General features: G+C 41.2%; 1 protein-coding gene across 1 annotated transcript in view; it reads left to right on the forward strand.

Annotated features, from left to right (window-relative positions):
* LOC105463454 (FUN14 domain containing 1) overlaps nt 1-14,668 on the forward strand; it is a 20,601-nt gene extending 5,933 nt beyond the window's left edge. The window contains exons 4-5 of the mRNA XM_071088351.1: nt 10,687-10,815; nt 14,209-14,668. Coding sequence (XP_070944452.1) covers nt 10,687-10,815; nt 14,209-14,286 — 207 coding nt within the window. The 3' untranslated portion in view covers nt 14,287-14,668. The remainder of the gene's footprint in view (nt 1-10,686; nt 10,816-14,208) is intronic.
* Nucleotides 14,669-15,163: the final 495 nt, after the last annotated feature.

Genomic DNA, 15,163 nt, shown 5'->3' on the forward strand with positions numbered 1-15,163 from the left:
AAAATATCGTTCCTTGAAGATCAAATATAGTAAATCCAAAAATTAAAAATCTCTGGGAATGAATGTGAGCAACACTTTTAAAGATACAGAGAACTGTCAGTTGTACTAGATTAAAAATGATTGATGTTCATAGCAACCAAAATCTGAATTCAGCACCTAAGCCATCGATCATGTAATAACTAGTATAGTTGCTTTAAGTACAAGGGGACTGGATTTGTATGTATGAAGCACAGATTTTGAGTTGTTCACTGAGCAGCCTTTTAAAAAATATATGTTTTCTTTCTCTTGGTGACATTATTAGGAATAATTGCTTATTACTTGTTGTAAGAGGTAAAAAAGAACATGATTAATACCTAAATTTAGTTCTTTGGATGAATATGCCAGCATTAGCACAGATGATAATTTTACTTAAGCTGATTTTGACTTGGTTTTATATGGAATCAAGAGCATATTTTATTCCATAGCTATTTTGAAGACTCAGTTGTCATTTCTGTTAGTGTAAAAGGGTACTGGACTGAAGCAGAGTTTCCTAAAATGTTCACAGAATGGAGAGAAATGTATATTTTAATCCACTCTGCATGTCAGTTTTTCAGAAGTCCATTTCAGTTCACTCAATATGCACCATTCAAATCCACATTTTGTCATTGCCACCTCCCACTTTTCTGCATTTAGTCCACACATTCTTTGAAGTTTTTAAGGCAGAACAACATAGGATCTGTCTGCATCAAACCAGTTTTTCCCACAAATATGACTAACCTTGAAAACTCAGTAGAAGGAAAGTGAAAGGGGAAATAAAGTAACAAATGGCTTTTAGGCTAATTGCCTAATATTCTTTAGGCCCACTTTCGTATTTTGGTGACCTTTCTTATATTTAAAGATAAATAATAGTTTATTTAGAACTTAAAGCTTTTCTAGCAACAATATTAAGTGTTTTCCAATAGATATTTATTACACTGCCGTCTTAAAGTACACAATCTCTTCGTTTTAATGTTTTGGAGTTACACATGCTTATAATTCAAAGGGCCAAGTAGTTGTGCAAGGCTTGTTACAGGTTAGTGTAATCCTCCACCTCTCTCACTACCCCTGTTTTTCCATCCCCTGAGACATCCACTTTGAACTCTTAACTGATTCTTAAGGTAGTTATCTCTTTTTCCCTAAACAAGTTAATTGGACATTTCTTGATCTTTCAGTTTTAGGTGTGAACTATTGGCTTCCCATTATGGAATAGGAAAATTTAGCTGCCATTTATTGAACTGTTTTATTTTCCCTACACTTCTCCCCCCAGTCTCACGTACCTGAATACTTTCTTCCCTCTCCCTCGATCGTCTGAGTGTAGTTACTTCCCTTTTTTCATAATTGTGTTAGATCATTCATTACATGGAGTTCACTGAGATTGATTACTTAGAGTTCACTGAACTTCTTGAACCTGTGAATTTATGTCTTTAATCATATTTGGGAAGGTTTTGGCCATTATTTTTACTAGGAAGTTTGGGATTTTTTGTTGTTGTTTTGAGACAGAGTCTCGCTCTGTCGCCCAGGCTAGAGTGCACTGGCACAATCTTGGCTCACTACAACCTCCGCCTCCCTGGGTTCAAGCGATTTTCCTGCCTCAGCCTCCCGAGTAGCTGGGTTTACAGGAGCCTGCCACCGCGCCTGGCTAAGTTTTGTATTTTTAGTAGAGACGGGGTTTCACCATGTCGGCCAGGCTGGTCTCAAACTCCTGACCTCAGGCAATCTGCCAGCCTCGGCCTCTCAAAGTGCTGGGATTACAGATGTGAGCCACCGCGCCCGGCCAGGAATTTTTCTTTTTCTTTTTTTTTTTTTTTCGCTCTGTCTCCCAGGCTGGAGTGCAGTGGCACGATCTCAGCTCACTGCAAGCTTCGCCTCCTGAGTTCACGCCATTCTCCTGCCTCAGCCTTCTGAGTAGCTGGGACTACAGGCGCCCGCCATCATGCCCAGCTAACTTTTTGTATTTTTTTAGTAGAGACAGGGTTTCACCATGTTAGCCAGGATGGTCTTGATCTCCTGACCCCGTGATCTGCCTGCCTTGGCCTCCCAAAGTGCTGGGATTACAGGTGTGAGCCACCACGCCCGGCCCAGGATTATTTCTTTAGACAACTACTAGTTGTGAAAATCATCTTTCATTGTCATATGTATCAAATAGTTCATCAGTTTAACCTGCTGGGCCAACTTGGTCCCAGAGTCATCTGTCCTGTTTGCTTTCTAGGCCTGGTATACAGCTCTTACCCTGGGATCTCTCTTCAATACCTTCTGGATATTCCCTTTGTTTTTGTTTTGGGTTGTTTCCTATATGTTATGTCTTTTGTTTGTTTGTTTGTTTTTTGAGACAGTCTTGCTCTGTTGCCCAGGCTAGAGTGCAGTGGTGCAGTCTCACTCACTATAAACTCTGCCTCCTGGGCTCAAGGGAATCCTCCTGCCTCAGCCTCCCAAGTAGCTGGGACTACAGGCGTGTGCCACCATGCCCAGCTAATTTTTGTATTTTTGAATAATAGGTCTTGCTATGTTGCCTAGGCTGGTCTCGAACTCCTGGGCTCAAGCATTCCACCCGCCTTGGCCTCCCGAAGTGTTGGGATTACAGGCATGAGCCACTGCACCTGGCCTATCCTATGTCTTGATGTAGTCTCTTATTTTGGTGGACACATCCTCCAATAGCTTTCGTAGAAAATGAGAATGGGAACTATAGTTTTTGAGACTTTGCATGTCTGAAAATTTCTTCATTTTATCCTCACATTTGTTTGATAATTTATTAATAGCTGGGTTTAGATATTGCTCCATTGTCTTCTGACTTCCAGTGATGCTGTTAAAAGTCTAAAGTAATTCTAATTTCTTTTTTTTTTTTTTTTTTTTGAGACGGAGTCTCGCTCTGTCTCCCAGGCTGGAGTGCAGTGGCGGATCTCAGCTCACTGCAAGCTCCGCCTCCCGGGTTCACGCCATTCTCCTGTCTCAGCCTCCCGAGTAGCTGGGACTACAGGCGCCCACCACCTCGCCCGGCTAGTTTTTTGTATATTTCAGTAGAGACGGGGTTTCACCATGTTAGCCAGGATGGTCTCGATCTCCTGACCTCGTGATCCGCCCGTCTCGGCCTCCCAAAGTGCTGGGATTACAGGCTTGAGCCACCGCGCCTGGCCAGTAATTCTAATTTCTGAACCTTTACATGTGTGGGGTTTTTTTTTTTTTTTTCCTTTCAATAAATGCTTATGGGATTTTCTTTTGTCCTCAGTATTCTGATTTTTCCCAGTGATGTGCCTTCCTTTGGGCCTATTTTCTTTTTTTTTTTTTTTTGAGACGGAGTCTCGCTCTGTCGCCCAGGCTGGAGTGCTGTGGCCGGATCTCAGCTCACTGCAAGCTCCGCCTCCCGGGTTCCCACCATTCTCCTGCCTCAGCCTCCCGAGTAGCTGGGACTACAGGCGCCCGCCACCGCGCCCGGCTAGTTTTTTGTATTTTTTTAGTAGAGACGGGGTTTCACCGTGTTAGCCAGGATGGTCTCGATCTCCTGACCTCGTGATCCACCCGTCTCGGCCTCCCAAAGTGCTGGGATTACAGGCTTGAGCCACCGCACCCGGCCTCTTTGGGCCTATTTTCATCCACTGTGCTGGAAACTCAAGGGGCCCTTTCAGTTTGGAGAAATTTTCTTTATATTTATTTAGTTAGTGATATCCCGCTGTTTAATTTTCCCATCTTTTTTTCTGTGGTTCCCGTTAAATGTATCTCCTGGACCAGTTGTCTAATTTTTCTTTCTTTATTTATTTTACAGTTTTAGACTTATTTTTTGTTTTTTTTTTAAATAGAGATGAGGTCTTGCTGTGTTGCCCAGGCTGGTCTCAAGCAATCCTCCTGCCTTGGCCTCCCAAAATGTTGGGATTACAGGCATGAGCCACTGTGCTTGGCCTAATAATCTTTTTTTTTTTCTTTCTTTCTTAGATTTGGCAGAACACTAATAATCTTTTCAGTTTTCCACTTTCGTTGGTCTGTTTTCTGAGAGATTTCTTCAACCTCAACAAGATTTTTTGTTTTTTTGTTTTTTCTTTTTTTGAGACAGAGTCTCACTCTGTTTGCCCGGGCTGGAGTGCAGTGGTGTGATCTTGGCTCACTACAGCCTTGACCTCCCAGGCTCAGGTGATTTCTCCACTCCAGCTTCTCAAGTAGCTGGGACTACAGGCATGCGCCACCATGCCTGGCTAATTTTTTGTGTTTTCAGTAGAGATGGAGTTTTGCTGTGTTGCCCAGGCTGGTCTTGAACTCCTGAGCTCGAGCAGTCCACCCACCTTGGCCTCCCAAAGTGCTGGGATTACAGATGTGAGCCACCACGCCCAGCTGTTGTTCTTTTAATGTGACTTTAGCATTCTGTTCCTTGCTTTTCCTTCATGGATGCAGTGAGCAGTATCTTTTTAAAAATTTTTTAGTGGCTAATATTTGGATACTTTTTTTTAAGAGATTGGTGGGATGTATTTATTATGTGTGATTTGTCCTCCCCTAACCCATTGTTTCAACCAATGCAATGGTTAGAAGACAGTCCCTTCAATAAGACTTTTAGAAACACATCATATTACTGGAGCACTAACATTCTTGGAAACCATTTTAATTGCATATCTATAGACCAGGAAGGTTTGTGAGAGATGGTATAGTTGAATGTCTTCTCTAATTCGAAGATAGAAGGTTCTTAGAAAGAGGCGGAGAGTGAAAGTTTTCCTTAAATCACCAGATGCTAGTTGGAAGTGACTGCCTTAATAGACTGCAGGTTCAGAGTGTTGATCCAAATAGTCTGTCCTACAAGCAATTCTTAGCATCTACACAGAATGTTCATCTAGCAGTTTATTTTTTCAGCTTTACAAACAACTCTGCAGTGACTAGCCATTTATATACATCTTTGCACACTTGTCTAAGACAAAGCAAAAATATATTTAGGCCAGACGTGGTGGCTCACGCCTGTAATCCCAGCACTTTGGGAGGCCGAGGCGGGCGGATCACCTGAGGTCAGGAGTTCGAGACCAGCCTGGCCAACAAGGTGAAACCCCATCTCTACTAAAAGTACAAAATTAGCCAGGCATGGTGGTGCATGCCTGTAATCCCAGCTACTCGGGAGGCTGAGGCAGGAACATCACTTGAACCTGGAAGTCAGAGGTTGCAGTGAGCCGAGATCGTGCCATTATATGCCAGCATGGGTGACAAGAGCGAAACTCTGTCTCAAAAAAAAAAAAATATATATATATATATGTATACACATACATACACATATACATATTTAAGCCTCTTGATTGTCAAGCAGCCTTCCAGAAAATATTCCTTTTATCCCCATATGAGAGGATCCACCAGCTTTTCCCCCTTTTCATACTGTACTCTTTGTTTTTTGTTTTTTGTTTTTTTTTCTGAGACAGAGTTTCACTCTGTTGCCCAGGCTGGGGTGCAAGTGGCGTGATCTCGGCTTACGGCAGCCTCTGTCTCCCAGGTTCAAGTGATTCTCATGCCTTAGCCTCCCGAGTAATTGCAATTACAGGCGCACACCAATTACAGGTGCACACCACCGTCTGGCTAATTTTTGTATTTTCAGTAGAGACGGGGTTTCACCATGTTGGCCAGGCTGGTCTCGAACTCTTGGCCTCAAGTGATCCGCCCTCCTCGGCCTCCCGAAGTGCTGGGATTACAGGCATGAGCCACCACGCTTGGCCTCATACTGTACTCTTTGGAAGGGAGTCACTGTGTAGAGCCCACATTTCAGGAATGTGATTATGCTCCACCTTTCTGAAGGCAGAGTAGCTACATAAATTATTTAGAAATAGTCTATTGGAAGGTTTGTCTCTTCTTTTATTTATTCAGTCATTTATTTATATCAGTATGGACTCATGGATATTTATTTTATACTTTGGTTTATAATCTAATGCTCTTTTATTGCTCAAATTTTACCAGCTTTGGCCATTAAGAGCTCTTTCAGTTGTGCATTATCTTTTTTAATCTCTCTGAGGACGTAAATGATCAAGCTTCTTTGTGTGTGTGTGTGTGTGTGTGTGTGTTTTAAGCTTCTTCCTACCAAGTCCCTGTTTGTCTAAGGTGTTTTGTTTCCCCTCCCCCCACTTTTTCCTGCTTGTTTATTTTGGTTTCTAGTTTTCAAGTTAAAGGCCTTCCTCCATGTCTGATGATCCTTGGTTGTCTGCTCATATTTAAGAATTGAGCTCTGGCCGGGCGCGGTGGCTCAAGCCTGTAATCCCAGCACTTTGGGAGGCCGAGACGGGTGGATCACGAGGTCAGGAGATCGAGACCATCCTGGCTAACACGGTGAAACCCCGTCTCTACTAAAAAAATACAAAAACAAACTAGCCGGGCGAGGTGGCGGGTGCCTGTAGTCCCAGCTACTCGGGAGGCTGAGGCAGGAGAATGGCGTGAACCCGGGAGGCGGAGCTTGCAGTGAGCTGAGATCCAGCCACCACACTCCAGCCTGGGTGACAGAGCGAGACTCCGTCTCAAAAAAAAAAAAAAAAAAAAGAATTGAGCTCTAAAAGTTGATGGAAAGCTCTAAACGATATGGACGTGTGGGGCTTTCCCTTCTCTGGGAAATCTGACCAGTTCAAGAAAAATGATTTAAAGATAAGGAGTTGGGGGTGGGCGAATTTCTCGCAGTGAAACAGCCAGGTTAGATCAGCATATGGTGAAGTTCACAAGCAAAAAGCCCCATCTACCTGTTTAGAGCTTTCTGGCCGACATGAATCTATCTGAAAGCCTGGTGTGTGGTTTTTTTTTTTTTTTCTGGAAGCAGTCTCACTCTCTGGCCCAGGCTGGAGTGCAGTGGTGTGACCATGGGTCACTCCAGCCTTGAACTCCTGAGGCTCAAACGATCCTCCCACTTCAGCCTCTCAAGTAGCTGGGACTACAGGTGCATGCCACCATGCCTGGCTAATTTTTGTATTTTTTGTAGAGACAGAATTTCGCCATATAGCCCAGACTGGTCTCAAACTCCTGGGCTCAAGCAGTCAGCCTGCTTCACCCTCCCAAAGTGTTGAAATTATGGGCATGAGCAACCGAGCCTGGCCTCTGGCATTATTATTTATTTATTTATTTATTTATTTATTTTTGAGACAGTCTCCCTGTCACCCAGGCTGGAATGCAGTGGCGGGATCTCGGCTCACTGTAACCTCTGCCTCCTGGGTTCAAGAACCACCTCCTGATTCTTGTAACTCAGCCTCCTGAGTAGCTATGATTACAGGTGTGAGCCACCACGCCCAGCTAGTTTTTTGTATTTTTAGTTTCACTGACATAGTTTCACCATGTTGGCATGGCTGGTCTCGAACTCCTGGCCTCAAGTGCTCTGCCCACGTTGGCCTCCCAAAGTGCTAGGAGTACAGGGGTGAACCACCACGCCCAGCCCCTCTGTTGCTATTATTATTATTATTATTATTATTATTATTATTATTATTTTGAGACAGTGTCTCACTCTGTTGCCCAGGCTGGAGTGCAGTGGTGTGTTATCGGCTCATTGCAGTCTCTGCCTCCTGGGTTCCAGCGATTCTTTTGCCTCAGCCTTCCAAGTAGCTGGGATTACAGGCATGCGCTACCACGCCCGGCCTAATTTTTGCATTTTTAGTGGAGACGGGGTTTCACCATGTTGGCCAGGCTGTTCCTGAACTCCTGGCATCAGGTAATCCGCTTGCCTCGGCCTCCCAAAGTGCTAAGATGACAGGCGTGAGCCACAGAACTCGGCCTGGCATTTTTTAATTTAATTTTATTTTTTTTATTTTTTATTTTTTTTTGAGACGGAGTCTCGCTCTGTAGCCCAGGCTGAAGTGCAGTGGCGCCATCTCGGCTCACTGCAAGCTCCGCCTCCCGGGTTCACGCCATTCTCCTGCCTCAGCCTCCCGAGTAGCTGGGACTACAGGCGCCCGCCACCACGCCTGGCTTATTTTTTGTATTTTCTAGTAGAGACGGGGTTTCACTGTGTTAGCCAGGATGGTCTCGATCTCCTGACCTCATGATCCGCCCGCCTCGGCCTCCCGAAGTGCTGGGATTACAGGCGTGAGCCACCGCGCCCGGCTTTTATTTTATTTTTTTAACTTGGAAGCTTTTATTCTAATGAAAGTACTTCACCTAATCCCGTTAAATATTTTAGTGTTATAGGAAGTCAAATGTTCAAAAAGCAGTCATCACTGCCCCATTCCCTCCCCAGTCTTTTGGCTTGCATTTCCTTGTAGTTGCAGATGAATTTTGTGTGGACAAGACTGAATTGGGTCCTGTATGTATTGGTTGGTTAAGTTGGTTGTACCTGAACCCCACTTGGGGCAGATTGTTTGTCCTTGGTCATCTCTGCACTGGAGTAGGGTGCTCAGTTTAGACTGGTATTCTTCGGTTTGATCAGAAGTGTATCTCAGCTGGGTGCCGTGGCTCACTGTAATCCCAGCACTTTGGGAGACCAAGGCAGGAGGATGGCTTGAGGCCAAGAGTCCAGGACCAGCCTGGGCAACATAGTGAGACTTCATCTCTCTCTCTCTCTCTTTTTTTTAAGGCATTAATATCTTTAGCATCTCAAGGTTTTGCATTTTCCCTGCAAGGGAACAGATTCTCAAGGGAATTTGTTCAGTGATGGTAGATCACTCCAGCATCAAAAATAATTCTCTTGTTAGTAGACATGGTAGGTTGGGCCCTTTGGGATAATCTAGCCCATCCACTTTGTTGCTGAGAGTCATGATTTGAGCCAGGTTGGTTAATACAGCTTTTGAGATTTAGTCTTTATTCATTGTCTTTGTTATCATTTATTTACTATGTCTCATTCATCTGGCATTAGTTGGGACTCTAAGGATATAGAGATTCACAGCCCATATGGTCAGTGCTGAGCTAGAAGGGTGTGTTTAGTGCTGAGAGAGCAGAGGGAAGACGCTCTGTCTGCTTGGAGGTGTTAAGGAAGTCTTCTTCCAAAGAGACGTTAGTATCTTTAGCATCTCAGGGTTTTTCATTTTACTTGCAGCTGTTTGACATTTTCCCCCAAAATGTAGAGGATTCTTTAAACTATACAAAATCTTTATCTCAGATAACACTGGGTTTACTAATTATCAGTGACAAATGGCTCTGTAAAAATATTTTCTGTATAGAGTGCTGTTTGTGAGAATTTGTTTCATCTGTCTCATATAAATGGTTTCCTTTATTCATTTGCTCGCGATTGGAGGGTGGATAAGGGGTCTCACCCAGGGAATACAGTTAAGATTTTTTTTTTTTCTTTTTTAAAAATTTCACTACCAGTTTAACTCATGGCATGAAGATTAGCTTTTTAAAAAGAACTTTGTAAATTAAAATGTTAAGTCTTAAAAATGACAGTTGAATTGGGAGTTGATTATGAGTGGTGGCTTAGATAATATTTTTGTTCTAACCAAAAAATAAAGCCATATGCATACATAAAATCTTTGTATTTCTCACAAGCTTTGGATTAAGAAGAAATGTTAAGATTCAGCAAAAAATAAAATTCTGCAAAAGCTTCATAGTAATCAACTATTTTGATTACTTAGTGCAAGCCAGTAAGAAGTCTTTTCGATTTGTATGTAGAAAAGGCTCCTTTTCCTAAGGTTCATCATCACCTCCATGCCTGTGACTCAAATTGCTGTATCAAATACTACCAGAAAAAGCCTTCACTTGCCATTTGATTTGATCACCACTATTTTGCTGAGGCTGGAGTTTGAAGTGATAGTGGATGAATAAATACAAGAAGAAATGCAGATAAATAAATTCTTCTATGGAGTCATTCACAGACAAAATAGAACCTAGAATGTCTAGTCAACCTGTTTATGCAAAATCAGATCTTTTTATTATTTAAAGTATTTTCTGTATGGCTAAAAGTCATTCAGGGTGCAAATGGCAAAAAAAAAAAAAAGTGATGCTCTAAAAAATGACAAAGCATAAGCTTGACAGAAGTGATTTATAATGGTATATATGGCTATTTTATTATTTGGAGGCATGAGTTACTGGACTGGCTTTGCACACACACTGTTGTTCCTGTTCAGATATTGCAGTCTCTCAGTAGTACCATATGATAATTTTTCTTATGATAGGCATTTAGCTATAGTTTCGTTAAAAGGATTTATAGCATGAAACTTGTGTAGAGCACAGTTTGTTTTATATTCTACTTTCAAAAGCAATTACCAGAAAGTATTCTTAATTTAAGTAAAGAGAGCTATTTAAATACTTAGCAGGCTACTTAAATTTCTTTAGTGATCTAATAACTGATTGGCTTATGATCCCTTATAATTAAGATCTATTTAATTAAAAGGTATTTTTTAACTAGCTATATAATCTAGATAATCTGTGTATCTTTTTAACTAATTCCCTATTCCAAAAGGTATGACAGAATGATAGTATAGTTAAAAGACAGCTTTTGGAATCATTTTCCCATCATGTACTAAGCACTGTACATCACATCTAAATAATTAGTTACTTACTTATGCTTAATGTCTGTTTTCCCTAACAGACCTGAAGCTTTCTGAGGGTAGGGGCGTATGTCTCCCTTATTCAGTACTTAGCATAGGGTAGGCACTAGTGTCTGTTAAATGAATAAACTAGTGGATAAAAAACAATTTCTTAGCGATAAGTTTTATAGGTTACTAGAACTCTTAAGTGTTTATATATTCTTGGCTATTAGATTAGTCAACAACCTAGTTGGTTTAGTATTGATAATTTTTATTATATTTTTTGCAGATTGCTAGTCATAGTGGCTATGTGCAGATTGACTGGAAGAGAGTTGAAAAAGATGTAAATAAAGCAAAAAGACAGATTAAGAAACGAGCGAACAAAGCAGCACCTGAAATCAACAATTTAATTGAAGAAGTAAGATGATATATAATTTTGACTTTTTTTTTTCTTTTTTCCTTTTTTTGGTTAATGGGTGTCCCTTAGCAGAAAATGTGACCAGGGGGAATTACTGTCTTTTTAAAAAATGGTGTTTTTGGTTATATATCTAGAGTGTTAAGTAAAATTTGAGATCACACCTCTACTTAAATCAGTCATTATTATTATTATTTTTTTTTGGTGGTTAATATAGATTCCCCTGCCCATCTCTAGCTCGCTTTGATCTTGTTGAAAAACTAAGAACATTCTTTTCAACATACTTCCTCTGCCTTTATAAATGGACATGTACAGGTGTAGTAAAACTTAAAAGTACACATTTTTTTTTGAGGTAGGATAGTTTGAAAATGTATATGTTTTATTAATATGACTAATATATTTTATTAATGTTTTCATGTGTAATTTGGCCCTTTTCTTTTGTACTCTGTTTAAAATGGAATTGAATACTTCCTTGCCTTTGTTTTTGTTTTATCATTTTACCTCCATCAACTTTTTGGTTCGAAAAAACTCAAACCAGTTAAAAAGTTGAAAGACAAATACAGTGAATATCTAAATACCCTTCATCTATTCACCAAATTGTTCATGATTTGCCATGTTTACTTTATCTGGGTGTGGGTGACACACACAAGATAATTTTTTTTTCCAAACTAAGATGTCATAACTTTTCATCCCTAAATACTTCAGTATATATCTTCTAAGAGTACAGATATTCTCTTACACAACTGTAAGTACCCCCCGTTTTTTTTTTTTTTTTTTAACTACGTGGGACCTGCCACTTCAGAAACTTTTTTTTTTTTCTTTTCTTTTTTGAGACGGGATCTCACCCTGTAGCCCACACTGGAGTGCAGTGGCGTGATCTTGGCTCACTGCAACCTCCACCTCCTGGGTTCAAAATTCTCCTACCCCAGCCTCCTGAGTAGCTGGAATTACAGGCACGTGCCACCACGCCCAACTAATTTTTTGTATCTTTAGTAGAGATGGAGTTTCACCATGTTGGCCAGGCTGGCCTCGAACTCCTGACCTCGTGATCCGCCTGCCTCAGTCTCTCAAAGTGTTGGGATTACAGGCGTGAGCCACCGCGCCTGGCCACCATTTATTTATTTATTTATTTATTTATTTATTTATTTTTTGAGACTGGTCTCATTCTATCTCACTGTGTTGCTTAGGCTGGAGTGCAGTGGCATCATCGTGGCTCACTACAGCCTTGACCCCCCGGCTCAAATGATCCTCCCACCTCAGCCTCCCAAGTAGCTGGGACTATAGGTGTGCGTGACCATGCCCAGCTAATTTTTAAAGTTTTAGTAGAGACAAGGTCTTGCTATGTTGCACAGGTCTCGAACTCATGGGCTCAAGCAGTCCTGCCTCGGCCTCCCAGAGTGCTAGGATCACAGGCATGAGCCCCCATGCCTGACCAAATGCCATTATTAATCCAGAAAAAAAAAAATGTAACATGAGACAATAGTATTTCCTTTTTTTGTTTGTTTTTTTGAGACAGGGTCTTGCTCTGTCACCCAGGCTGGAGTGCAATGGTGTGATCACAGCTCACTGCAGCCTCCACCACCTGGGCTCAAGTAATCCTCCCACCTCAGCCTCTCAAGTAGCTGGGACTACAGGTGCATGCCCAGCTACTTTTTATATTTTTGTAGAGACAAGGTTTTGCCGTGTTGCTAGGCTGGTCCCAAACTCCTGGGCTCAAGCAGCCTGCCTGCCTCAGCCTTCCAATGTGCTGGGCATTACAGGTGTGAGCCACCACACCCAGCCAGTATTTTCTAGTATATAGTTCATATTAATATTTTTCTACAAAATATCTTTTATGGCTTTTTTTTCCCCCCAATTAAGAATTATATGCCAGGTGTAGTAGTTCACTCCTGTAATCCCAGCACTTTGGGAGACTGAGGCAGGAGGATCTCTTGAGCCTAGGAGTTTGAGATTGGCCTGGTAACAGAGAGAGACCTTGTCTCTATAGAAAATACAAAAATTAGAACGTGGTATCATGCGCCTGTCGTCCCAGCTACTTGGGAGGCTGAGGTGGGAGGATTGCTTGAGGCTATAAGTGAGACATGATTGTGCCACTGCACTCCAGCCTGACTGACAGAATGAAACCCTGTTCCCACCCGCCCCCCCAAAAAAATTATATATTGTTTTCGGTTATCATGTCTATGAAGTCTCATTTAGTCTTAAATAGTCCTTTCATCTGTTAATTTTATTCCCCCATCTTTCATGGCACTGACGTTTTTGATGCCTCTGGGCAGAATATCCCACAGTCTGGCTTTGTCTGATGGCTTCCTCATGATTTTATTCTGGTTAAACATTTTACCAAAGTGATTTGTTTTGGTTTTGATCCTGTATGTTTTTTTTCTGTTGGCTAAATGGACTATTAATAAATACCATTGTGCCTGCCGTGACAATTTATTAAATAATCTGTGTGAATAACTTGATGATGGGCCATTTATATCTACTTTACTGGTAGATTTCTTTTTACTTGTGAGATTATTGCTGCCCATGTACTTATCTCAATAGCCAAGGAGCTTACTGGGCATGACTGTGTTCTCTAGGCTCCTTCAATTAGTCAGGGACATTTCTGGGATCTTGCATGCTGTTTGACACCTACAGTAGTAGGTGCACAGGAATTTTGGCTGAATATTTGTTGAATTGAGGAAAATAGCTGAAACTGCTACTTGGCTCTGGATTCAGTAAGATTTTTTTTTTTTTTTTTTTTTTTTGAGACGGAGTCTCGCTCTGTCGCCCAGGCTGGAGTGCAGTGGCGCGATCTCGGCTCACTGCAAGCTCCGCCTCCCGGGTTCACGCCATTCTCCTGCCTCAGCCTCCCGAGTAGGTGGGACTACAGGCGCCCACAACCGCGCCCGGCTAATTTTTTTTTTTGTATTTTTAGTAGAGACGGGGTTTCACCGTGGTCTCGATCTCCTGACCTTGTGATCCGCCCGCCTCGGCCTCCCAAAGTGCTGGGATTACAGGCGTGAGCCACCGCGCCCGGCCAGAATTTTTTTTTTTTAATGTGCATCTTTTTATTGTGGTAAAATAGATATACAAAAAAAAAAATTTACCAGTTTAATCATTTTTAAGCGTACGGTTCAGTGGCATTAAGCATATTCACATTTTTCTGCAATCATTATCACTATCTATTTCCAGAACTTTTTCATCATCCTAAACTCTGTGCCCATTAAACACTAATTTTCAGTTTGCCTCTCTCCCTAGCTCTTAATGATCTGTATTCTGCTTTCTGACTGCTCATATGAGCAGAATTATGTAATATTTGTCCTTTATTGTCTGCCTTATTTCACTTTGCATAATGTTTTCAAGGTTCATCCCTGTTGTAGCATAATTAAGAGTGTTTTTGTTTAAACTTTGTTTCAGGCAACAGAATTTATCAAGCAGAACATTGTGATATCCAGTGGATTTGTGGGAGGATTTTTGCTCGGACTTGCATCTTAAGGACATGAATATTCTCCCATAGTGGATTCAGCTATGAGAAGAGAAGTGGCAGCAATAAGGCAGTCTCTCAAGTCATGCTGCCAGAGTCTCTAGGGCAAGGAGAAACAACTAGCTGGACAATACTCAATTCACAACTTAGCATTTTGCCATCTGAAGCTTGGCAAACTAGTATCTGCTGTAAAATAACCTGTATGGTATGTGAACCATAGTATTCCTGAGCAAAACATGGCTTTCACCACTTTGTAAAAATTTGCATCTGTTTAGAAACTAGCCTATAAAATATCACCATTGGATGTAGATATGGAGAGAAAAGAAATATGTTGGGTTTATTGCTTAGTGAAATCTTTTCTTTTTATTTAAATAAAATGTTCATTGTGTTTTATGGTATGTGTCCATAATTTAAAATTTGTATTATAGTTTCAGTATTAAGGCTGACTTTTTTTTTTTTTTTTCCTAGATATGTTTCCAATAAGTTAAAAAACTGTAATACTCTTTTGTGGAAAGCTTTAGAAATGATATAATTATTAAAGATATTAAACAGATTCTGCTGATGTAATATGATACCAATTTTTATGTTGTTTTTTCCTGGAGTTATTACTTTGTTATAAATGTAATAATTGTACATTTCTTTTCTTTTCTTTCTTTTTTTTTTTTTTTTTTTTTTTTTTGAGACAGAGTCTTGCTCTGTTACCCAGGCTAGAGTGCAGTGGCACGATCTTGGCTCACTGCAACCTCCGCCTCCCAGGTTCAAGCAATTCTTGTGCCTCAGCCTGCCGAGTAGCTGGGAGTACAGGCACTTACCACCACACTTGGCTAATTTTTGTATTTTTCGTAGAGATGAAGTTTCTCCATGTTGGCCAGGCTGGTCTTGAACCCC

The sequence above is a fragment of the Macaca nemestrina genome, chromosome X (assembly GCF_043159975.1).
Source record: "Macaca nemestrina isolate mMacNem1 chromosome X, mMacNem.hap1, whole genome shotgun sequence".
Taxonomy (NCBI): domain Eukaryota; kingdom Metazoa; phylum Chordata; class Mammalia; order Primates; family Cercopithecidae; genus Macaca; species Macaca nemestrina.